Source organism: Chiloscyllium plagiosum, unplaced genomic scaffold, assembly GCF_037043375.1.
Source record: "Chiloscyllium plagiosum isolate Xiang-an unplaced genomic scaffold, Cpla_swu_hap1 HiC_scaffold_22, whole genome shotgun sequence".
NCBI classification, from domain to species: domain Eukaryota; kingdom Metazoa; phylum Chordata; class Chondrichthyes; order Orectolobiformes; family Hemiscylliidae; genus Chiloscyllium; species Chiloscyllium plagiosum.
The window spans coordinates 73,270,498-73,296,745 of record NW_028270160.1 but is presented as its reverse complement, the minus strand read 5'-3'; the positions used below and the strand labels follow the sequence as shown (position 1 = coordinate 73,296,745).

Genomic DNA, 26,248 nt, shown 5'->3' with positions numbered 1-26,248 from the left:
TACAATTGCAACGTTTAAGAGGCATTTGGATAGGTATATGAATAGGAAGGGTTTGGAGGGATATGGGCCGGGTGCTGGCAGGTGGGACTAGATTGGGTTGGGATATCTGCTCGGCATGGACGGGTTGGACTGAAGGGTCTGTTTCCATGCTGTACAACTCTATGACTCTATGACATGAGTGAGGTCACATTTGGAATACTGTACACAGTTCTAGTCGCTCTACTATAGAAAGTAACTATTAAACTAGAAAGAGGGCAGAAAGGATTTACTAGGATGTTACCTGGACTGGAAGGTTTGAGCTACAAGAAGAGATGAGATAGGATGGGACATTTTTCCCTGGAGTTTAGGAGATTCAGGGGTGACCTTATACAGAACTATAAAATCATGAGAGGCGTAGATAAGGTAGGTAGCCAGCAGCTTTTCCCCAAGGGAGTCTAAAACTCTGGGGCATATGTTTAAGGTGAGAGGAGAGAGATACAAAAGGGCATAGAAAGGCAGTTTTCTTCACACTGAGGATGGTGAGTGTCTGGAATGGGCTGCCAGAGGTGGTGGAAGTGAGTACAATTTTATCATTTAAGAAACATCTAGACAGTTGTATGGATGGGTTAGATATGGGGGTACATGGACCAAACACAGGCAAAAGGGACTAGTTTAACGGTGAAAACTGGAAAGCATAGGCACGCTGGCCGAAAGGCCTGTTTCTATGCTGGCGATCTCTCGGACTCTTTTATAAAAGCTTCACAATCACAGCTCCATCTCCCTGTGCTCGACGGTGAATATCACCCACATACCAACACACACCAGCTGCTACTGAAAGTTTCTACTGAATACTCCACATCGTTCCCATTCTACTTCGGAATTCCAGGAATTGTTTTTCTTGAGCCAATATAATATCTCATGTGTTTCACTTGATGGAGGTGAGAGATTTACACCTCTCAGTAATATCAAGTCCAAATAGTTGGCAATTTCTTGATCCTTTGATCACACAAATACTCGGACACCAGCCCTGCATTCTCTCAGTGATCGGAGCTGCTTCTTTCCATCTGAACTGAACTGATTCCTCCATAATCTAAGAAAGAAATTAATGATTAATAACCAACCAATTAATAAAGTTAAAATGACAGAATCATTCATAATTTTCCAATTGAAACACACATTTTGAAATCAAACTGTGAGCAGCTACACAGTAACAAATGGGTGTAAGTGGTGGGGGAAAGAGAATCTAATGAGCTGCTGCACACACAGACAGTGCTGTAAGAAACTAAGGTGTTGATATTTGGGGAATGATGTAAATTGAGGATGTAGTTGGAGGGGGAAATCGCATTGGACTTGTAATGCAGTGACCTAGAGTACAAATGCCAGCACCTGGCTGAATTTTATCTCAAATAATTAAACCATCCGGAATTGAAAGTTAGTTTCATAGTCACCATTTTCATAGAACCGAATCAGTGATTGCTGTAAATACATATCTGCTTCACTCATGTCCATCACCAAAGGGAATCTGGGAATCTTACCTGGTCTGGCCCAGAGGTATTTTCAGAAGACATTAAATCGTTCCGACTGATATACAATGTGTGGTTAAAGATGTATGTTTCAGATATGAATATGAAATGAAAATGGGATGGATATCTGGTTTCAACTTTGGCACTGAAGCTTACAACACACGTAATTAACACGGTAATGACTCCTTCCTAATGACTGGTATCAAGACAGATATGGGCAAGGATTTTTATTTTGCTGATTTTACATCACTTCACACTGAAATGTTGATTGCACTTTGAACACCATCTCAAAGAAGTGCTTCAAATGGCAAGGACGGAGAATAGATTCCGACTGGGGAGCATCAGATTCTCAGTAGCAACACAAGGGACCAAATTCGTTAATTCGTGAGGACATTGTCAACCAGACTAGACCTGAAACTCGCGTAAAGGGAACCAATAAGAGATAACAACTTGTTTCAACTTAATGAGATGGGAATCGTGGAGGCCATGGGACTCAGCAGGAGAAAGAGCATCCACCAGAGGGTGGTAGTGAGAAGTGACTGAGGAAAATTCTGGAAGTTGAATCACTAGAACAGGGAAGGAGATTGCTGAGTATTCAGTGTCAAAGAACAGCTGGATTAACTCCTGGAAAGGGAGGGTGAACAGCAGTGTGTGTGATTCAGATGGGAACTAACAATCAACAACTTTAAGGCAGAGCAAAGAGTGTCTTTCAGCAAGGTGACGGTCCTCCAGGAGCAGTTGATGTTTGTCTCGTTGTGCGTCCCAGGGAACAGACTGTAGAGCACAGAGTCTTGCGTCATGGAGCTGCTCAGGATGAACCTTGACAAAGGCCACTGCATCTTTCTCCAGACTTCCTTTGCAAAGACAAATTCCAGAAGAAGATGTGTGACAGTCTCTCTCCCCCCTACAACCCCTTAGAGAATAGCATGCTGAGGCAAAGAGAGTCTGGGTTCGAGAGAGAGAGAGACAGACAGACAGACAGAGAGACAGAAAAAGAGAAAAAAAAAGAGAGAAGAGGATTCAACGACAGGAGCAGGGCTGTCTAGTTGCCTACATGCAGTGCCTTGGTGAGACCACACCTGAAGTCATGTGTATAGTTTTTGTCCCTTATCTAAGGAAGAACATTCATGCATAGAAGGAATACGACAAAGGTTTTCCAGACTGACTCGTGGGATAGCAGGACTGATGAATGAAGAGAGACTGGATCAGTTAGGACTATTTTCACTGTAGGTTAGAATAATATGGGGCACCTTTTAGAAACCTACAAAATTCTAACAGGAAAGGTCAGGGTAAACACAGGAAGGATGTTCCCAAGGTCCAGAACCAAGGGTCAATGTCTCAGGATCTGGGGTAGGCTATTTCGAGCTGAGCTGAGGATAAATTTCTTCACTCAGGTTGAGGTGAGTCTGTGAAATTCCCTGTCAGAGAGAGTGTTTGTTGGCTAAAACACTGAATGGTTGGAAAGAAAAAGTTAAATATTGTTCTCAAAAAGAACAGAAATTTCTGGTGAAACTCAGCAGGTTTACAGAGAGAGAAAAACGGAGTCAGCTGTGAAGAAGGATCACTGGACTCGAAACATTAACTTTACTTTCTCTCCACAGATGCTGTCAGGCTTGTTGAGTTTCTTCAGCAATTTTGGCTTTTGTTTCGGGTTTCTACTATCTGTATTTCTTTGCTTTAGTATGTCATGTTGTGGCTGTGCAGGCCATTGCTTTGGCCACTTTTGAAATGCTGCATGCAGTTCTGGGCTTCTTGCTATAGGAATGATGTTGTGAAAGTTGAAATGGTTCAGAAAGGATTTACAAGGATGTTGCTGGGGTTGGAGGGTTTGATCTAGAGGGAGAGGCTGAATAGGCTGGGGCTGTTACCCTTGAAGCGTGGGAGGCTGAGGGGTGACCTTATTGAGGTTTATAAAACAATGAGGGGCATGGGTAGGGCAAATAGACAAGATGTTTTCCCCAGGGTTAGGGGATACCAAAACTAGGGGGCAGAGGGTTAAGTTGAGGGGGCAAGATTTAAAAGGGTTCTAAGGGGCAACTTTTTCACACAGAGGGATGGTATGAGATTGGAGTGAGCTGCCAGAGGAAGTGGTGGAGGCTGGTACAATTACAGCATATAAAAGGCATCTGGATGGGTTTATGAATGCGAAGAGTTGAGGGGGATTAGGGCCAAATGTTGTCAAATAGAGTCTGTGATGATGCTGCTCCTTTAACAAGGTTTTATTTTTAAAAGAATTTGTGCAATGAAAGGGGAATGGTCACTTCCGCCAGCTCAGCTTTTCTCTGGTTTGATTTGGTTTTTGGACGTCTGGCTATTCACTGAAAGCAGGCAGGTAGTGTTTTGAGGCTGCTGATCCAAGAAGCAGGTTCGTGCTGATCCTCTCTGTCTGACATCTCTCTCCTGTAAGGCCCTGTGTTTGATGCTACCTTTTGCGCCACGAGGTGTTTATGGGGCTTGTTGCAAGTATAGGGAACAGGTAAAGTCTGTTTGGTTTTTGGATAGGTGAGGTTATTTAGTGGGCAGCACGGTGGCACAGTGGTTAGCACTGCTGCCTCACAGCGCCTGAGACCCGGGTTCAATTCCGGCCTCAGGCGACTGACTGTGTGGAGTTTGCACATTCTCCCCTTGTCTGCATGGGTTTCCTCCGGGCGCTCCGGCTTCCTCCCACAATCCAAAAGACGTGCAGGTCAGGTGAATTGGCCATGCTAAATTGCCCGTAGTATTAGGTAAGGGGTAAATGTAGGGGTATGGGTGGGTTGTGCTTCGGCGGGTTGGTGTGGACTTGTTGGGCCGAAGGGCCTGTTTCCACACTGTAATCTAATCTGTAATCTAATCTAACTCTGTATTCGGTTCTCTTTTGCTTCTATTTCATTGACTAATCTTGTAAATAAATTTGGTTTTGTTTAAAACGAAGTGATTTGACCAATGGCACCTCTCCTGGAATATCCACTTTACACCTTCTTAAAACAACGAGCAATGTCAGGGTCTGGGCTACTTTCTTGAAATGTTTTGAGGGGGTCTGGCCTGGTCCATAACAAGTCAGAGACATGTACAGCACAGAAACAGATCCTTCGGTCCAACTCGTCCATGCTGACCAGATATCCGAACCTAATCCAAAAATCATTCAACACCAGGTTATAGTCCAACAGGTTTAATTGGAAGCACTAGCTTTCGGAGCACTGCTCCTACATCAGGTGGTTGTCCGGAACAGTGCTCCGAAAACTAGTGCTCCCAATTAAACCTGTTGGACTACAACGTAGTGTTGAGTGATTTTTAACTCTGTATACCCCAGTCCAACACTGGCAGCTCCACATCCTAACCTAATCTAGTTCCATTTGCCAGCGCTTGTCCCATTTCCTTCCTATTCTTGTGCCCACACAGATGCCTTTTAAACATCATAATTGTACCAGCCTCCACCATTTCTCTGGCAGCTCATTCCATACACGCACCACCCTCTGCATGAAGAGGTTGCCCCTTAGGTCCCTTTTCAATGTTTCCCCTCTCACCCTAAACCTATGCCCTCTAGTTCTGGACTCCCCCATCCCAGAGAAAGACCTTGTCTATTTACCCTAACCATGGGACTCATTATTTTATAAACCTTTATAAGGTCACCCCTCAACCTCCGACGCTCCAGAGAAAACAGAGTTTATTCAGCCTCTCTGTACAGCTCAAAGCCTCCAACACTGACAATAACTTTGTAAATCTTTTCTGAACCCTTCCAAGTTTCACAACATCCTTCCTCTAGGAGAGAGACCAGAATTGCACAGAATATTCCAAAAGTGACCTAACCAATGTCATGTACAGCTTCAACATGACCTCCCAACTCCTAGACTCAGTCCTCTGACCAATAAAGGAAAGCATACCAAATGCCTTCTTCACTATCCTATCTACCTATGACTCCACTTGCAAGGAACTATGAACCTGCACTTCAAGGTCTCTTTGTTCAGCACAGTCCCCAGGACCTTCCCATTAAGTGTATAAGTCATGCCCTGATTTGCTTTTCCAAAATGTAGCACCTCACATTTATCTAAATTAAACTCCATCTGAACTAGATTAATTTGGGGTATCTGTTCAGCATGGACAGTTAGACAAAATAACCTGTTTCTGTGCTGAACATCTCTATAACGCCAGGCAGATAAAGTTCTTAAGGGTTAAAGGGGTCAAGGATATCAGGGAGAAAACAGGAACAGGGTTCAAAGTTGGATAATCATCCATGGCATATATATATATATAAAACGATAGATCAGGGTCTATGGGCTGAATGGCCTGCTGCTGTTCTGATTTTCTATGTTCCGGTGAATTAATATGTTAAGCACCCCTGAAGAACTTGCTGTGGACATGACTTAAGGAAATTATTGTTTACAATACAATGGAAATGTTTAATGTTTTAACATATGCACTCACTGAATCAGCTCCAAATTCTTGCAGTTGATGATGAAGTTTCTCATTTTCGGAATGCAATCATCTGTGAATTTATTTCCATCCAGGTATAGCATTGACAATGATTCGCTCTGACTAAATGCCATCCTCAGGTCTTCAATGCAAGCAAATGTCAGATTGTTATCCTGCAAACTAAAGATTGATAATTACAAATCAGTTTTCAATACAGCTCGAAAAGATAAAAGAAATTCCACTGAGAAGGAAGAGCAATAATTGGATCAGCATAACAAAGTGAGAAAGCTTTTGAATCATCAGCCTCCTTTTCATTTTATTTGACTCAGTAATGACGAACTAATAATCAATTAACTTTAATGCTTTTAGTCTTTAACACTATTATTCCTTAATTGAAAGACCTTACTCTTAATTTTGAAAAGAATATGCGTTCCTACAGCCTCACAGAATCAAACAGGGTACAGTGCAGGAGGAGGTGATTCGAGGCTCCGAATGAGCAATTCACTTCCTGCCACTCTGTATCCCGTATCCCTGTGCACTGGGCCTTTCCAGACCAAAGTTTAATTCCTTTTTGAACACTTCAGTTGAACCGGCCTCTGCCATGATGTCAGTCAGGCACAACATTCCAACCTTAACCAGTCACTGTGCAGAAAAGATTATCTCACATTGTTCTTGCTTCTTTTGGCAATTTCTTGAATTTTTGTGCTGATATACTTGATCATTTCATGGCAGTGAACAGTTTATTGTTACCGACTCTTTCCACTGTCATTATCATTTTTAATACTTCATTCAAATTACATCACAGCTTCCTTTCCTTAATGGAGACGGATCCAATGTTTTCAATCTATCTTCAGACCTTATGTTCAGGATCCATGAAATCCTTTTCATGAGTCATTTCTTCCTTTCTCCGATGCCCTGCATCTCTCCTCAAGCATTGTAACAACGTGGGATGTAAACACATCAGCTTAGGCCAAATTGTATTAATTGAACAAAAAAATTAACTTAACTTTTTTACTTTTGTCTCTGAATCTTAACAACACTTTTTGTTGAGAATCTGAAAATTGTGCTTCTCTAGTTGGAAGAAGTGTGGTTTGAACTGGCTCCTGAATGAATGGCTTAACTGTAACTTTAAAATAATGCTCTTTCCTTGATCTTTTAGCTAACGATCCTGTCCCATCATTCAGCATTTTAAACATCTCCATTGGTTACCATGTGACCATAATTTCCACAAAAAGATTCTGATTCAATTTCTCCCTAATGTGGGCGGCACGGTAGCACAGTGGTTAGCACTGCTGCTTCACAGCGCCAGAGACCCGGGTTCAATTCCCGCCTCAGGCGACTCTCTGTGTGGAGTTTGCACATTCTCCCCGTGTCTGCGTGGGTTTCCTCCGGGTGCTCCGGTTTCCTCCCACAATCCAAAAAATGTGCAGGTTAGGTGAATTGGCCATGCTAAATTGCCCGTAGTGTTAGGTGAAGGGGAAAATGTAAGAGAATGGGTCTGTGTGGGTTACGCTTCGGCGGGTCGGTGTGGACTTGCTGGGCCGAAGGGCCTGTTTCCACACTGTAAGTAATCTAATATCTTCCTGTTGAAATTTGATTGCAGTCTAATATATACTTATTGTGCAGAACAGAACCGAATACTCCAGATGCAGTCTAGCAAGATCGAAGAATGTGGTGCTGGCAAAGCATAGCCGGTCAGGCAGCATCCGAGGAGCAGGAAAATTGACATTTCGAACATAAACCCTTCATCAGGAGTCCTAATGAAGGGTTTATGTTCAAAGCATCGCTTCTCCTGCTCTTCGGATGCTGCCTGACTGGCTGTACTTTTCCAGCACCACATTCTTGACTCTAATCTCCAGCATCTGCAGTCCTCACCTTCCCCTATATATTCAACAGTGGTCATGCCAAAGATACAGCAAATTCCCGACTTGCCACAAATCATTGCACATAAAATTTGGGGTTAATGTTGGGAAGATTACCTACTCCAATCGCTTTGTTTTGCATTCCGAATACGCCAATGATGCAGACAAAATGTTGACTCCTGTATCTCCAATGTTATTGTCATTCAGCCTAACAGCCAAGAAAAAAAAACAATCAAGGAATGGGAAATCTCTCCGATTAACATAACATAAACTTCACCTTACAGAAACTCCATTCAATTGTTTCTCATTGACACACTGAGGCATGGGTAGATAGAACAGTGTTGTGCAGTATTAGAAAACAGATTGAAATCTTGCATAACTATTCTCACTGAATTAGTTGGTGACCAGTGAACACATATTTCAAACAGTAGATTAATTGCTTGAATGATGAAAAATGAGAGGTGTACAGTTCTTATCATATATTTTACTCAGTAAATTGCTGTTACTCGTTCACTGACTGAAAGGCTATTGACAGTACAACCCAGTACAACTCTGAAAAGAGGAATTTGATATATACCTGAAGAGAAAACATGTGATAGCTTTGAGGGAAGAGGAGGGGAATAGGATGAAGTGTGTAGGCCATTTAAGGAGCCAGTGCAGACATAATTGGCCAGATGGCCTTATTATGTATTACCCATTTTATGACCTGGAAATAGAATATATATTTTAACCCAAAACTGGACACATGGGATTCAGGGAGAGCTTGCCAATTGGCTTAACAGCAGGAGACAAAGAGGAGGGTTGTTTTTCACACTTGGAGGCCTGTCACCACCAATGTTCCATGGGGATCGGTTCTGGCTTGTCTTTTGTTTGTCACTTATAGAAACGATTTGGATGAAGGCATGGTTAGTAAGTTTGCAAATGATATCAAAATTGGTGGCATAGTAAAGAAGAGGATTTTCTAAGGGATTTTGACAAAATGGGTCAATGGGTTGAGAAATGGCAGATGGAGTTCAATCTAGATAAATGCATTTTGATACAACAAACTTGGGGAGAGGTTAATCAGTTAATGGGAGGGCTTTGGGCAGTGTTGTACAACAGAGGGAGCTAAGGATTCAGGTACATAATTCTTTGAAGTTTGCTTTGGTGAGGCCTCTTCTGGAATACTGTGTCCAGTTATAATCACTGAGGTAAAAGAAGAATATTGTTAAGGTGGAGAAGGTTCAGAAAAGGTTTACCAGGAAGCTTTGATATGGAAGGTTTGAGTTATAAGGAGAGGCTGGATAGACTGGGATTTTTTTCCACTGGAGCATAAGAGGTTGAGAGGTGACCTCAGAGGGTTATAAAATCATCAGCGGCATAAAAAGGCTTAATGGTAGGTGTCTTTTCCCGAGGATGGAGGATTTCAAGACTAGGGGCACATTTTTAAGGTGAGAGGAGACAGAGTTAAAAAAGTCACAAGAAGAAATTGTTTTAAACTCAGAGGGTAGTTCCTGAGGAAGTGGTGGATATGGGTGCAATTAGTGGCAGATGGAGTTTAATTCAGATAAATGCGATTTGCTGCATTTTGGGAAAGCAAATCTTAGCAGGACTTATATACTTAATGGTAAGGTCCTAGGGAATGTTGCTGAACAAAGAGACCTTGGAGTGCAGGTTCATAGCTTCTTGAAAGTGGAGTCGCAGGTAGATAGGATAGTGAAGAAGGCGTTTGGTATGCTTTCCTTTATTGGTCAGAGTATTGAGTACAGGAGTTGGGAGGTCATGTTGCGGCTGTACCAGACATTGGTTAGGCCACTGTTGGAATATTGCATGCAATTCTTGTCTCCATCCTATTGGAAAGATGTTGTGAAACTTGAAAGGGTTCAGAAAAGATTTACAAAGATGTTGCCAGGGCTGGAGGATTTGAGCTATAGGGAAAGGCTGAACAGGCTGGGGCTGTTTTCCCTGGAGCATCGGAGGCTGTGGGGTGACCTTATAGAGGTTTACAAAATTATGAGGGGCATGGATAGGCTAAATAGACAAAGTCTTTTCCCTGGGGTCGGGAAGTCCAGAACTAGAGGGCATAGGTTTAGGGTGAGAGGGGAAAGATATAAAAGAGACCTAAGGAGCAACCTTTTCACACAGAGGGTGGTATGTGTATGGAATGAGCTGCCAGAGGATGTGGTGGAGGCTGGTACAATTGCAACATTTAAGAGGCATTTGGATGGGTATATGAATAGGAAGGGTTTGGAGGGATATGAGCTAGGTGCTGGCAGGTGGGACTAGGTTGGGTTGGGATATCTGGTCGGCGTGGACAGGTTGGAGTGAAGGGTTTGTTTCCATGCTGTACATCTCTATGACTGTAAAAGATATTTCGATAAATACATGAGAAGGAAAGGTTCGGAGGGATATGGGCCTGGAGCAGGCAGGTGGGACTAGTTTAGTTGGGATTACGTTCAGCATGGACTGGTTGGACCAAAGGGTCTGTTTCCATGTTATTTGACTCTATGACAAGTTGAACGCAAGACAGAAAATTGATTGTCTTGTATCCATTTTTTTTTAAACATTTGTGCAATTATATCCCATTGAACTCATCCATATGTAATCCAGCAAAGAGTAAAAGTAATGGTTAATTGTGAGGCATTATTGCCCTGCTTGGATAACACAACAAAGAAAAAGACTTATAGACATCAATCAATCAATAAATTCCTGCTTCTCTGATGCATTTAACAATCACATGCCATGTTTTCAGTTCCAAGCAGAATGGATAATAGTTCATCCCAACAGTCAGGTAAAATATGTGGTGATGAGCTGCCCAATCTCCCTGCTGCTGAGGTGAATGGTGAATTTTGTGCTACCACAAAGGGCAGATCATGCCTCCTGTAAATCACAGACTGTTGAACCTCTATTTCAAACCCACCCTGACCCTCACCCGTAACAGTTTCAGATACATGAATGGCAGCCTTGCTGTGTTAGCAACGTATTCTGCATTGAACTAGGTACAGCATTCACTTACTATTTATCTAGTGAATGGTTGGGTCAAATACAATATCAGATTAGCTTTGGTTTGTAAAAGTAAACTACAAAGGATGATATTCATCTCTGCAATAGCACACAATTGGTGACAGAGGTTGGGTTCAACAGTTTGATTTGCCACCTGATCTCCATTGCTATTCTCTGTCAGTGAACTGTGTTCAGTCACACACCAGGTCTGTTCATTTAATTGAGGGCCTCTTAGGATTAGTGTTCAAACCTTCGCCAACTTTTCGTTTAATTTATTATTTTATCGATTTTGATTTGTAGCTGTGAACTGCAATGAGCTGGAAATGATCTTTGGATTGTGAACAGCAACTTGTGTTTCAACAAAACAAACAAACAAGCTGCTGTTTGTTCGCGAGGTGGGGCCTCACAGTTAATGGCAGGTTAGCTCTTGATCAATAGGATCCTGTAGATGTTTCAGCACAGTGGGAGAGCAGCACATTGAACTAGATAAGAAATGTTTGGGAATTGATCAGGCCAGTACCTGGGAATTGTTGTGTACAAGCCTGGGATAGAACATAAAATCAAAAGAACTGTGGATACTGGACATAAGAAACAAAAACAAAAATTGAGGGAAAAGCGCAGCAGGTCTGGCAGCATCTGTGGATAGATATATTTCGGTCCAATGAGCTTTCCTCAGAACAGCAATTTCCATTTGTTTTTGGGAGAGAACGAGATGGTCAAACATAGGCATAGATCACAGTTTAAGTTGGTTTTTGGAACTGTGCTTTTGAGAGAATGAACTTCGCTATTGACGTTACAGCATGAAGATTTAAATGCTCCCTGCCTAACCTTCCACTTTATTTCAGAATTTCAGTTGTCAGAGTGAATTCAAAGGTGGCACAGATCGATATCTTCAGAAAATTAACAAAGAAACCATTAAATATACATTGAGAGTAAGATATGAAAACCACTTAATCTGGCCAGTTTTGTTACTTTATTTTAATTATCCCTTCACTGTGTTTACTTGTCTGTCTGTCTGTCTTTTGTGTGAATTGCCCTGAAAACAAGGTTATTGGTTTCAAACTTTGTTGTTTAAGTTTGCTGTGCTAAAGTTCCTATATTGGTAATAAATTGCTTTTTTTTTTGTTGTTTCAGTTATTAACCTACCGTCTAGGTTTCATTATCAACAGAGTCTGCGATTGGTTATAAAGTCTGGTTAGGAATTGCTGAGGTTAAAATCTTTGAAGGTTTTAATTTTACTCTGTTGTGAACACAGAGGTACGATGATTTGGCTCGGTTCTTTGTTTCCTTGTCATAGTACTAGTTAAAGACTCTGCCAGACTCCTTGTGGCTTTGAATGTCTCACAGTGTAAGACCAACCAAGTTCGCCTGGTGCTTTTTTTTTGTTATAGTTAGAGCACTCAGTATCAAGGTCAATGCGGTAGTAGCGTTAAAAATAAATAAAAAGCATGGAAAACTCCTTGACTCTCAGAAAAAAAACGAATAGTAATTGTGATTCAGCGACTATAGTGACAAGTGGCTCAACAGTTAGCATTGTTTCCTCACAGCACCAGGGATCTGGGTTTGATTCCACCCCTGGGTGACTGTCTGTGTGGAGTTTGCACATTCGCCCAGTGTCTGCGGGGGTTGCCTCTGGGTACTCCGATTTCCTCCCACAGTCAACTATGTGCAGGTTAGATGGACTGATCATGCTAAATTGCCCATAGTTTCCAGGGATGTGCAGACCAGATGGGTTATAGAGTCATAGAGATGTTCAACAAGGAAACAGACTCTTTGGTCCAACTCGTCCATGCCGACCAGATATCCTTAATTAATCTAATCACATTTGCCAGCATTTGGCCCATATCCCTCTAAATGATTCCTATTCATAAACCCTCCAGATGCCTTTTAAATGTTGTAATTGCACCAGCCTCTACCACTTCCTCTGGCAGCTCATTCCATACCCACACATCCTTTGTGTGAAGAAGTTGCCCCTTAAGTACCTTTTAAATCTTTCCCCTCTCACTCCCAGATCCCAAGGAAAAGACCTTGCCTATTTACCCTAAACATGTTCCTCATGACTTTATAAACTCGATATATAAGGTCATCCTCAGCCTTCAATGCTCCAGGGAAAACAGTCCCAGTCCATTCAGCCTCTCCCTATAGGTCAAACGCTCCAATCCTGGCTTCATCCTTCTAAATCTTTTCTGTAGCCTTTCATGTCCCTTGGGAAATGCAGGGATAGGGGAGGGGTCTGGATGGGATGCACTTCAGAGGGTTGTTGCAGACTAGATGGTCCAAATGACCGTTTTCTGCTCTGTAGAGATTCTAAGTTCCTATGAAATTCATATCAGGTGGAATTTATAAGAGAAAATCAGTGGGTCATTGCTGACATGTTATCTAATTTCACCCGGATCAATACATACCTTAGAACTTTGCACTTGTGGATTGCAGGGGCCAATCGTTTGATCCCCTCCTCCTGAATATAACATTTCTCCAAATTCAACTCCATCACTGACTCACAAAGTTGTACAACATGAGACATTACAAAACAGTCCATTGGGTTTAATCTCAGTGCATTTTTTGGATTGGAGTCCCCAAAGTTCAAACGCTCCACAGATCCAATGGTCTTCTGAACTAAAGCTCTATTCTGAGACTCCGACAAATAATGGAATATGTTCAGCAGTTTCCTCTTTCCAGTGGCTCTGTCCATGTTTTTGATTTCTGCCTGAACATTGGCCTGCAGCCAGTCTATCACCTGACAGGTCGTGTGATGAGACAGCGGACCCAGGAATGGTTCCAGATTTCGGGATGAAGTGGGTGTTGAAAGACCAACTAAAAATCGAATAAAAATCTCAAACCGACCATCATCCTTCTTAAAAGCACAGTGAAGCATTTCCACCATGTTCTGATGCTTTGGACTCAAATACTGAGCCAGGGCGGCCAAGAATTCCTGGATGGTAAGGTGGAGAAATGTGTACACAATGTTTTTAGCTGTGTCATCCCTTTCCAAGATCTCCATCATGAATCCTGAAATGAATTTGCTGGACTCCAGCTGATGCTGAATGAAGTGATTCTCATTAAAAACAATTCTCCTTTTCGAAACTCCCTGGTAAGCCAACTCCCCGAGTCGCTGTAAAACCATCCGCTGGTCCTCAACATCTCGCTTGTGGTTGTCCAAGAGATTGGAAAGGTAGATGGAGAAAAGTTGAGTGATAGTTTTGGGAAGAGGTTGCTTGCACTTCATCTGTGTAAAGAGTGGGCCTAAGGTTGAGCAAATGATCCAGCAATATGAAGGGTCGTAGCACATGGTGTACAGGATCTCATTCTCCTCGATGTATTTGAAGACATTGGTAGCGAGTTGCTCACTGCCAAAAAAACTTTCTGAAAAATTCTTTTCTTTCATCAGCAAGAAAGCCCAGGATCTCAGCCCAAAGGTTGACATTGGCCTTTTCCAATGAGTCAAGGGCAGTCGGCCGGCTGGTAACCAGCACAGAACAACCTCTGAGCAGCTGTTGCTGTACCAGGGAGTACACCATTTCAAAAACTTCACATCTGCAGTCAGGCGCAACACAGTGATTCGCAGAGACATCACCAGCCACGCGGCCAGTGAAATCAATCTGGTATTTGTACTCATCTAATCCATCAAAAACCAAGAGAAGATATTCAGGTTTCATCCAGATATCTTCAATTATCTTTTCTAAATAAGGGTACTGATCCAATACGATTTCAGTCAGAGAAACGGCTCTGTTGATGGCATTAAGATTTCGAAATGTGAAATGTAGAACAAATTGGAACTGAGGATAGATGTTTCCTGCTGCCCATTCATGGACCATCCTCTGCACCATTGTTGTCTTACCAATGCCAGCCACTCCGCTAACCACCGTGGTGCCAGACAGGCTGGAGTGGCCAAAACTGCTCCTGAATAATTGATCAATCCGGATTTTTTCAAGTTCGCTGGTGAGGTACTTCCGCTGCCATTCTTCATGTTCCCTGCCTCTGGAAAGGAGCTCGTGTTCCACTAGTCTCTGTTCACGCAGAGTGGAAATAATGATAAGCTCTGTATATCGATCAGTGAGGGAAATGGTCATTATTTTGCTGTCTCCTTTGATGGTGTGTTTGACCACATGCTCGGTTTGGTGGAGGAGGTGTTGCTTGTGTTGATCTTGTATACCTTTCATGACAATGATCACAATTATGTTGGCATTGTTCTTATTTGTTAATTAACTACATTAAAACAATTAACGAGAAGCAAGGAGGAGTTTGAGTTGGGTAGCAATACAAAATATGTGAGTCGAATCCAAATTTTACTACGCTGTGCTAGAAATTAATCTTATCGAATAAATATTGAATTAAATTAAATATAAATCAGGGAGAATCAGATGGATTATAGTAGACTTTACATTATAACAGACAAGCCCCTCCACTCTATCGTCATCTCCATTTGAGGAGAATTTACCATTGGAACACGTGAGAAGCCAAATATTATCACATTGTTCACTTATTATTATTTACTGTAATCATTTTTGTTTTGTCTGTTGTCCCCAGTGGAGATAGTATCAGAGTGTTTATAAGATTGATGTCTGCTTCAATCTCAGACAATTTATACCTAATGTAAACATATGGCCCACTGGCTGAATAGGGACTGTGCATAATACTCACTTTTTCAATGCTTAATGTTGGGAACAGGATGACAAACCAGTGATACAATTAAATGTGCTATGTGAACCATAATTATAAAATAACACTGTCGATGTATAAGGATAACATTGGGATCTTCCACCAATTTTATCAACTCATTGTCCATTTCAGTGCGAAAGCTGAAGCCTCTCATTGGACAGTCTAAGATTGTATGTGAATGGACTCCCTTTCTATTCTGAATCTTCATGTTAATCTACCTATACCCAGCTTGACCCCATATTTGATTTCATGTTTTAACAAGTCCGCGACATAGACGAAGCAAATCTTACCTCGATATGAGCCTAAATATGTTTCCAAGCCAACTAATTGCCTGGCCAGACAATTGAGTACAGTATTTGACACAGCTACTCTATGTCAGTAAGATTTCAGCAAATATGGGCTCTTCACAAATCCAATGTTTCAGCACTGTGTGTAGAAATGTGTTTCTGGGATATGTGACTTATTGAAAAACAATTCCTTATCTAGTCCTGGTTGATCAATTAGGTCAAGCTAATATCATTATAGCCCTATTTGTGCCTTCATTCAATGCCCAAACAACATGTGTGCAATCTGATACATGTTGAACTCTAGTACATATGCAGTTGGTAGAAATATGACACTTGGATGTTTAAAGATTCTGTTTCTATACGTGACCCATATCCACACTTTCTTTAGGTCACTGTGCGTTTCAAGTCATTGCCCAGGGTGGAGCCGACATATGAATCAAGACCTTCTTCAACCAGTACATACATATCAGTTCAGTCTGTCCACACTATGGGACCACACTCTAACTTCTGTATTCATCAGATCTGACTTCATCAGTAACTAGTCTGGAACCAATTGTGATCCTATAAATGACATCATCTTTACTCAGTCTGTAATGTATATGATTTAAGCTTTAACTGGGTCTGGAGCTTTATGTGACTCCAGCCCAATACAGACTTTGTAGACTCCGAGACTCTGGCGATATTGAGGTTTACATTTGCATAAAGGCACCCGACGGCCTTGTATTGACAGTAAAAGCAAGACTTCTTTTCAGACCCTGATGTGACTGAAGGGAAAAGAAATAATGGCCTGACAAAGTACCAGGGAAGATCTTGAAACCAACTGACTTGCAAAACTGAATGTGACTTTGTGGTTCAGCATCTAAAACTGGAAGGTTGGGCTCAGTCTGCTCCAGAGCAGCTGGGAAAATCAAAATGAGCATTCAGCAATTTCCAACAAAGCTCAATATCACACATGTGGCATATAATCTGTGGCAGTTGGAACACTGTCCATGCCCAAGTTCCAGTTCATTTGCTTCGTGTTGTAACTTGGATTGCATTTTATAGAAACAGTTCATGGTAATAATTTGGAGGGTTTGTTTCCTTTCAGTGATGAAATGTGAGACACAAATAAAATGTTAGAACTTAATTAATGCGGTACGTTTTTATGATTAACGATTACTTTTATTTTGACTTACCTTTGAGGTGATCTGATAGCTCTCCTTCCATCTCTCCGATGCGTGCATTATAAAGCAAGTCAAAACCTGGGAAAGATGTTTCATTTCATTAGTAGTGTGTGGCAGCCTCACCCATTAAAGAGGCAACCATGTTTGATTGCTAGAAATACTTGGACTGTACAATACCTCTGCTCTGAATTTCTTTCAGAATGAGTTTCAGTTTTGGCTTTGATTCTTGCATTTTCACCAATGTTTCCCAAAATATTCGTTCTCTGCAGCCATTGGTTTTGGTCACTTTGTTCAGAAGATGTTTTGTTGCTTCCTTTCTCTGTTGATGCTCTGACAGATTACAGATATACTGGAATAAAAGAGAAGAACAGGTAAAATAGAAAGGGAAACAGGAAAAGGGAAACAATAGATGAAGGAACGGAATGGAAGAATGAATTGAAGATGGAAATGAGGGAAAAAGAAAGATGGGAAAGAAAGAAACAAAGGAAGAACAATGGAATAAACCAGAAAGAAACAAGAAAAAGAAGAAATAGAAAGGAAAACAATGAAAGAGAGAAAATGATAAACAGCAGTGTCGTAATTATGAAAAGCTGTTACATTAAGGATGTTCGATTGGTGAAGAATATTCATCTCAGCACACTGATGAGACCTTGCCTCCACTTGTGAAGAAGAACTATGAGGGAGACATTAGTTGTAGGAAAAAACAAGGGTTGCAGATGCTGGAAACCAGATTCTAGATTACAGTGGTGCTGGAAAAGCACAGCAGTTCAGGCAGCATCCGAGAAGCAGGATAATCGATGTTTTGGGCAAAAGCCCTTCATCAGGAATAGAGGAATCTATTGGATATGACATGAAACTTGCAGTTAACAAGTCATGTGATAAACAAAACTGGATTCTACAATATTGAAAGTGGAAGTTTTGGGGTTTGGGTTTGAATCCATAACACTTGAACTATGATGCGAACATGAGATCCATGTTGTCACTTTAATAGCTTGTTGTGCATTGCCTTTGATGCTAGAACCACAACACCTTCAATGAATTCCTACATTAAAAGTGGACTAGTTTCACTGCTATATCCAAAGAAACAAAAAGGAAATCCAATTCAATAGATTAGAAATTTTGTAGGAAACATTGAAAAGTTTGTAATTGCCAGGATTTTATTGCAGCAAGAATTGAAAGGATATCAACGGTCATTATGGTATTTGGGGCAATTTGGGTAACTAGTTCTGATAACATCATGAAACTCCAATAATTGAAGTCATAAATATCCTTCAGCTCACCAACAGACACAATATTAACATCACTACAACTGCATGAAGTGTTGCCTTTTCCAACATGTGTGCTTACAAAGAACAAAGAGAATTTACAGTCCAGGAATAGGCCCTTTGGCCCTCCAAGCCTAAGCCGATCCAAATGTACTGTCTAAACCTGTCGCCCAATTCCTAAGCACCTGTATCCCTCTGCTCCCCACCTACTCATGCATCTGTCCAGATGCATCTTAAATAAATCTACTGTGCCTGCCTCTACCACCTCTGCTGGCAACGCGCTCCAGACACCCACCACCCTCTGTGTGAAGTACTTGCCGCGTGAATCCCCCTTAACCCTTCCATCTCTCACCTTGAAAGCGTGACCTCTTGTTATTGAATCCTTCACCCTGGTTAAAAGCTTATCTCTATCCACCCTGTCTATATCCTTTATGATTTTGTAAACCTCAATCAGGCCCCCCCCTCAATCTCCTTTTTTTCTAATGAAAATAAACCTAACCTACTCAACCTCCCTTCATAGCTAGCACCTTTCAGACCAGACAACACCCTCGTAAACCTTCTCTGCAACCTCTCCAAAGTGTCCACATCCTTTTGCTAATGTGGCGCCCAGAACTGTACACAGTATTCTAAATGTGGCCGAACCAATGTCTTGTACAATTTTAACGTGACTTGCCAGCTCTTATATTCAATACCCCGTCCAATGAAGGCAAGCATACTGTATGTCTTCTTGACCAGTCTATCCACCTGTGCAGAAACCTTCAGGATACAAAGGACCTGCACTCCCAGATCTCTCTGCTCATCAACTTTTCCCAAGGCTCTTCCATTCATTGTATAATTCACTCTTGAATTAGTCTCGCCTAAATGCATCATCTCACATTTGACTGGATTGAAAACCATCTGCCACTTTTCCGCCCAACTCTGCAGTCTATCTATACCCTCCTGTATTCTCTGACAGTCCCTTATGCTTTCTGCTACTCCACCAATCTTCATGTCATCTGCAAACTTACTGATCATACCAACAGTGCCCTCTTCCAGATCATTTATGTATATCTCAAACAACAGTGGCCCCAACACTGACCCCTGTGGACCACCACTGGTCACCTTTCTCCATTTCGAGAAACTCCCTTCAACTACTACTGTCTGTCTCCTGTTGCTCAACCAGTTCTTTATCCACCTAGCTAGAACACCCTGCACACCATGTGACTTCACTTTCTCCATAAGTCTACAATGGGGAACCTTATCAACTGCCTTACTAAAGTCCATGCATACGACATCAACAGCCCTTCCTTCATCTATCAACTTGGTCACTTCCTCAAAGAACTCTAATAAGTTGGTAAGGCACGATCTCCTCCGCACAAAACCATGTTGTCTAACACTGATAAGCCCATTATTTTCCAAATATAAATAGATCCTATCCCTCAGTACCTTCTCCAGCAACTTTCCCACCACCGACGCCAGGCTCACTGGTCTGTAGTTACCCACAATATTCCTACTACCCTTCTTGTAAAGGGGGACAACATGAGCAACCTTCCAGTCCGGCACCTCACCTGTATTTAAGGATGCTACAAAGATATCTGTCAGGCCCCAGCTATTTCCTCTCTCGCCTCCCTCAGCAACCTGGGATAGATCCCATCTGGTCCTGGGGATTTGTCCACCTTAATAACCTCTAGCCTGCCCAACACATCCTCCCTACTTGTGTCAGAGTGATCCACTCCACCAAGGATATGCAAGTCCTGGGCCTCCTCCACCACCAAATCCGAACCACCTGATATCTGGAGGAAGAATGTCTCATCTTCTGCCTTGGGACCCCCCAACCACCCAGAATCAGTATGGGTTTCACCATTTTCCTCATTTCCCCCTCCCCCACCTTCTCCTAGATCCAACCTTCCAACTCAGCACTGCCCTCTTGAACTGTCCTACCTGTCCATTTACCTCCTACCAATCTGCTCCACCCTCCTCTCCAACCTATTACCTTCACCTTTATCTACGTATTGCATTCCCAGCTACCTTCACCCCCCCCCCCCCCCCCCCCCCCCCCCGCCAGCCCAACCCTATCTCTCAGTCCCCTTGGGCCACCACCCCCCATTCCTGATGAAGAGCTTGTGCCCGAAACGTCGACTCTCCTGCTCCTCGGATGCTACCTGACCTGCTGTGCTTTTCCAGCACCAGAGATTCTGATCTCCAGCATCTGCAGTCTCACTTTCTCATCCTTAAAATTAAATTGGGCGATTTTTCTTTTTCAATTTCTTTCTGGTTAGTGCAGACATGCTGCACTGAATTGCTTTATTCTGTATCTTTATATTCCTATCGTACCAAACCCACAACCCTGATATTCAATCTACAAACAATCTGGACTTGGAAATATTCTACCTTTCATTCACTGCAGCTGTTGAATAATCCTGGATCCCAATCCTATCGAGAATTCAGCTAGATTACATCAAATCGAGTGCAATGCTTCATGAAAGCATGTCATTCCCAACTTGGCAAGAACAATTAATGACGCAATGCAAATACTCAAGGAGAAAGTGAGGTCTGCAGATGCTGGAGATCAAAGTTGAAACTTTATTGCTGGAACAGCACAGCAGGTCAGGCAGCATCCAGGGAACAGGAGATTCGACGTTTCGGGCACAGGCCCTTCTTCAGGAATGAGCAGAGAGTGTTCAGCAGGAGAAGATAAAAGGTAGGGAGGAGGGACTTGGAGGAGGGGAGTTGGAAATGTGATAGGTGGAAAGAGGTCAAGGTGAGGGTGATAGGTCGGAGTAGGATGGCGGCGGAGAGGTCAAGAAGAAGACTGCAGGTCAGGAAGGCGGTGCCGGGCTGGAGGGATCCGGCTGAGACAAGGTGGGGGGAGGGGGGATGAAGAAACTGGTGAAGTCCAAGTTCATCCCCTGCGGTTGGAGGGTTCCCAGTCGGAAGATAAGACGCTCCTCCTCCGACCGTCGGGTTGTTGTGGTTTGGCGGTGGATGAGTCCAATGACCTGCATATCCTCGGTGGAGTGGGAGGGGGAGTTGAAATGCTGTGCCACAGGTTGGTTGGGTTGGTTCGTCCGGGTGGCCCAGAGGTGCTCTCTGAATCGCTCCGCAAGTAGGCGGCCTGTCTCCCCAATATAGAGGAGGCCACACCGGCTGCAGCGGATGCAGTAGATGATGTGGGTGGAGGTGCAGGTGAATCTGTGGCGGATATGGAAGTTTCCCTTGGGGCCTTGGAGAGAAGTGAGGGGGGAGGTGTGGGCGCAAGTGTTGCACCTCCTGCGGTTGCAAGGGAAGGTGCCGGGAGTGGTGGTTGGGTCGGTGGGGGGTGTGGATCTGACAAGGGAGTCGCGGAGGGAGTGGTCTCTACGGAAAGCTGATAGGGGAGGGGAGGGAAATATATCCTTGGTGCTGGGGTCTGTTTGGAGGTGGCGGAAGTGACGGCGGATGATGCGCTGTACATGGAGATTGGTGGGGTGGTAAGTGAGGACCAGTGGGTTTCTGTCCTGGTGGCGGTTGGAGGGGCGGGGCTCAAGGGCGGAGGAGCGGGAAGTGGAGGAGATGCGGTGGAGGGCACCGTCGACCACGTCGGGGGGGAAATTGCGGTCCTTGAAGAAGGAGGCCATCTGTGTTGTACGTATTTTGAACTGGTCCTCCTGGGAGCAGATGCGGCGGAGACGAAGGAATTGGGAGAATGGGATGGCGTTTTTACAGGGGGCAGGATGGGAGGAGGTGTAGTCCAGGTAGCTGTGGGAGTCGGTTGGTTTGTAGTAGATGGCTGTGGGAGTCGGTTGGTTTGTAGTAGATGGCTGTGGGAGTCGGTTGGTTTGTAGTAGATGGCTGTGGGAGTCGGTTGGTTTGTAGTAGATGGCTGTGGGAGTCGGTTGGTTTGTAGTAGATGGCTGTGGGAGTCGGTTGGTTTGTAGTAGATGTTGTGGGAGTCGGTTGGTTTGTAGTAGATGGCTGTGGGAGTCGGCTACAAACCAACCGACTCCCACAGCTACCTGGACTACACCTCCTCCCATCCTGCCCCCTGTAAAAACACCATCCCATTCTCCCAATTCCTTCGTCTCCGCCGCATCTGCTCCCAGGAGGACCAGTTCAAAATACGTACAACACAGATGGCCTCCTTCTTCAAGGACCGCAATTTCCCCCCCGACGTGGTCGACGGTGCCCTCCACCGCATCTCCTCCACTTCCCGCTCCTCCGCCCTTGAGCCCCGCCCCTCCAACCGCCACCAGGACAGAACCCCACTGGTCCTCACCTACCACCCCACCAATCTCCATGTACAGCGCATCATCCGCCGTCACTTCCGCCACCTCCAAACAGACCCCAGCACCAAGGATATATTTCCCTCCCCTCCCCTATCAGCTTTCCGTAGAGACCACTCCCTCCGTGACTCCCTTGTCAGATCCACACCCCCCACCGACCCAACCACCACTCCCGGCACCTTCCCTTGCAACCGCAGGAGGTGCAACACTTGCGCCCACACCTCCCCCCTCACTTCTCTCCAAGGCCCCAAGGGAAACTTCCATATCCGCCACAGATTCACCTGCACCTCCACCCACATCATCCGCTGCAGCCGGTGTGGCCTCCTCTATATTGGGGAGACAGGCCGCCTACTTGCGGAGCGATTCAGAGAGCACCTCTGGGCCACCCGGACGAACCAACCCAACCAACCTGTGGCACAGCATTTCAACTCCCCCTCCCACTCCACCGAGGATATGCAGGTCATTGGACTCATCCACCGCCAAACCACAACAACCCGACGGTCGGAGGAGGAGCGTCTTATCTTCCGACTGGGAACCCTCCAACCGCAGGGGATGAACTTGGACTTCACCAGTTTCTTCATCCCCCCTCCCCCCACCTTGTCTCAGCCGGATCCCTCCAGCCCGGCACCGCCTTCCTGACCTGCAGTCTTCTTCTTGACCTCTCCGCCTCCATCCTACTCCGACCTATCACCCTCACCTTGACCTCTTTCCACCTATCACATTTCCAACTCCCCTCCTCCAAGTCCCTCCTCCCTACCTTTTATCTTCTCCTGCTGAACACTCTCTGCTCATTCCTGAAGAAGGGCCTGTGCCCGAAACGTCGAATCTCCTGTTCCCTGGATGCTGCCTGACCTGCTGTGCTGTTCCAGCAATAAAGTTTCAACAATGCAAATACTCACCGAGCCACTGGGGAGGAAACTTAATGAAATGATAAATTTGCATGTTATTATATTTCACTTCGATGTCATAATCATTATCTGACTTAGCTTGATGGTTCATGTTTCTCAGGAAGCCTTTCTTCCACCAAGGAATAATTTGTTTTTGGAATCATGAAATGTTTCCCTCACAGCTCTGGTCTTAATTTGTAAACATTTTCCCGAAGGTTTTTTTTTACTGTGGAATAGCTGGCATGATATACTTTTATAAATGTATGTCATCTGCCCCAGCATGAAAGGCTCTTCCCTTTAATATGAATTGATAAATTTTCAATTCTTGGTGACAGGCATATTCACTATGGCAAAACTGTATTCATTACATGTAACTTGTTTTTGTTTTGTTTAAAAATATTTTGTAGTTGTAAGAAATCATTTTGAATGAACTCTGCGTGTTAATTTCAAGTCACATTTACCAGTTTGTTTTGTACTTTTTACAATGTGACACATGAGCACGTGGAAAATCTACATTATGATTTGACTAGAGACCAATTATTTCACCTAAAAAGTAGACACAGTGAGTTCAAGGAACTTAGTCAGTGAAAAAAGCTGAATAATTCTCCAGCAACAAACAGCAACAGATTTTACTTAATTATATTTATGACAGTGGGCCAAAATGTATGCACCGTTTATATTCAACATCCAGAATTAACAAGAGGCAAATATGGGAACAGACTTTGATAGAGCACACTACGGAGCATATTGATTAGCAAAAGTAATTAGAACAGTGTCCAGAGATTTCTCAGCTAAACTCACCGAACATGAATAACATGGAACACTACCAAGTGAAGAAAACTTCACAAGGGGTTGTAATTCCTCACTTTCAATGATCTGGACAGGACACTTCTTCAAGAGTCCCTCAACATTACCTGCCTCAGTGACATGAGTGGCACCTTACTGGTACTTGAACTTGAACTTCATAAGGTGACCTGTTTAAAACTTGACAACATATTTCTTATTTTTTTTAGATTCCCTACAGTGTGGAAACAGGCCCTTCGAAGAGTAACCTACCCAGACCCATGTCCCTCTGACTAACGCACCTAACCTATGGGCAATTTAACATGGCCAACTCACCTGACCTGCACATCTTTGGACTGTGGGAGGAAACCGGAGCACCCGGAGGAAACCAACGCAGACACGGGGAGAAATGTGCAAACTCCACACAGACAGTTGCCGGAGGCTGGAATCGAACCTGGGATCTTGGTGCTGTGAGGCAGCAATGCTAACCACTGAACCATCGTGCCATCCCGTGACAATGTTTCACTTATTTCTAGGTCGAGCCAAACTTAGCTCTTTCAGTTCTGAATGACACAATGACCATAGTGTTAGGGCTTAAACCAAAAGCTGCATACAACATAAACTGAAGAATTCCATCATAATTGATTTGGAACTCACTGGGTATTCCAGCGTCTCCCTTAAAACTGCTGACACCAATCCCTCCCCACCATGGTATTTTTATTTGTGCTCTCTGCTAGGATCTTGTTGCTTGCAGAGCACACACAAGCTATTCTTCCCAGTGAAATATTCATCATGGCATTTCTTCCAGCTCGCTAAAACTGATCTGGGGTATCCTGATATTCTCTGATATGTGGTTTTCATCATCACATGAGTTCATCCACTAACCACTAAGCCATGGGGTCCCACCTCACTAATTTCTATTTTGCTCTCAGTTCGTTATCGGTCCTTCAAGTAAACAACTTTTCATTATTGTTTTTTCTTTGAAAAAAATATTGTTTCAGTATTTTCTATTTTCTGGTGCATTTTTATTTTTGTACCCCTGACCCTTACTTTTATTGTTTTTCATATCATTAATGAGATGCACAACCTTGTTACTTTTCCTTAAATTTCCAAAGGTTCCTTCAATTACATGCCCACTTCAATCATTTTACTGATTAATAATAGAATAATCGAAAAATTCTATCATATAACTTACAGCGTAATTTCCATTGCTCAATGAACCAGTTGCTGTTAATGTCAGGGCAATGCTCTCCACCAAGTCTAATATTGCATCCTCCAAACTCTCATAGTAGAATCGGGTAATCAGGTTGAACTCCCTGTCGCTGTAACTATTCAGCAATTGACTAATTCCTTTTCCATCATCGTCTGTCCGAAGAAAGTGAACAAAACATGCAATTAAAAAATTGAATGTAAAAAGTTAAAGAAATATCACACCGAAAATCTTATACTTTCAACCATTGATACAAAATATTAATTTGCAATAAATAATTGTGCGATTTTACTCGCAGACTCTTCCTGTCTCTGTGTAGCAATTTCACAAGGATTAATGGTCTCTTTCTCCTCCTACATGACAGAGTCAAAAACCTAAATTGTTTCAGTTCTCATTAGTTATTTCTAATCACTCTGCCCATAGATATTACACATTTAGGGTAGCAGGCTGAACTTGAACACACTTAAGAATTCTAACCCTGCACCATAGGAGCCCTTCATTGCTGTGTTTTATTAGTATATGTTTCTACCCAAAAGTGTTATCACATAAAAATGAGTTCTTTCCCACTGCAACTTCTTTTGTTGTTTTTTTTTGTATAACGAGCAGCCACCACCAGTAAAAACTCATGTGTATCCAATTGATGATTTACAAGCGCAGCCTTTTTTGGGCAATGCAATACCAAATATAAACATGGCAGGGGACGTGGTGGGAAGAGAGGGAAGGGATAAAATTGAAATGGAGTTGGACGGGAAATAAAGCACTGTATGCCTCTGTGGTGTTCCATCCCTCTAAAGGCATTGAGATGGACATTCTGCGCCCCATCCCCAAGGACACCTGGGCTTGAATGGAACCACAGAAGGACAGATAGTTACCTCCCTCCACAGCCACACTGCCAAGACCTGTTTACAACCAGCCTGACCATCCAATTGATGTTACGAGCTGGTTCAGTAAACTGAATTTTGTGTTTCCATTTAGCAGGATTGTGAGCCCAGATGATCTCTCCTGCTGCCACAGA

The 26,248-nt window shown here is 43.3% G+C and overlaps 1 protein-coding gene across 1 annotated transcript; it reads right to left on the bottom strand.

Moving 5' to 3' along the window:
• Positions 1-912: 912 nt before the first annotated feature.
• On the bottom strand, positions 913-25,431 carry LOC148146044 (NACHT, LRR and PYD domains-containing protein 3-like; the record flags this gene model as incomplete). The annotated part of the gene is given in 8 exon segments (XM_087999240.1): positions 913-1,069; positions 5,907-6,074; positions 7,878-7,964; positions 13,144-14,096; positions 14,098-14,891; positions 16,860-16,925; positions 17,025-17,196; positions 25,219-25,431. Coding segments are annotated over 8 exon segments (2,541 nt in total), but the record flags the coding sequence as incomplete, so codon positions are not given.
• Between the last annotated feature and the right edge of the window lie 817 nt (positions 25,432-26,248).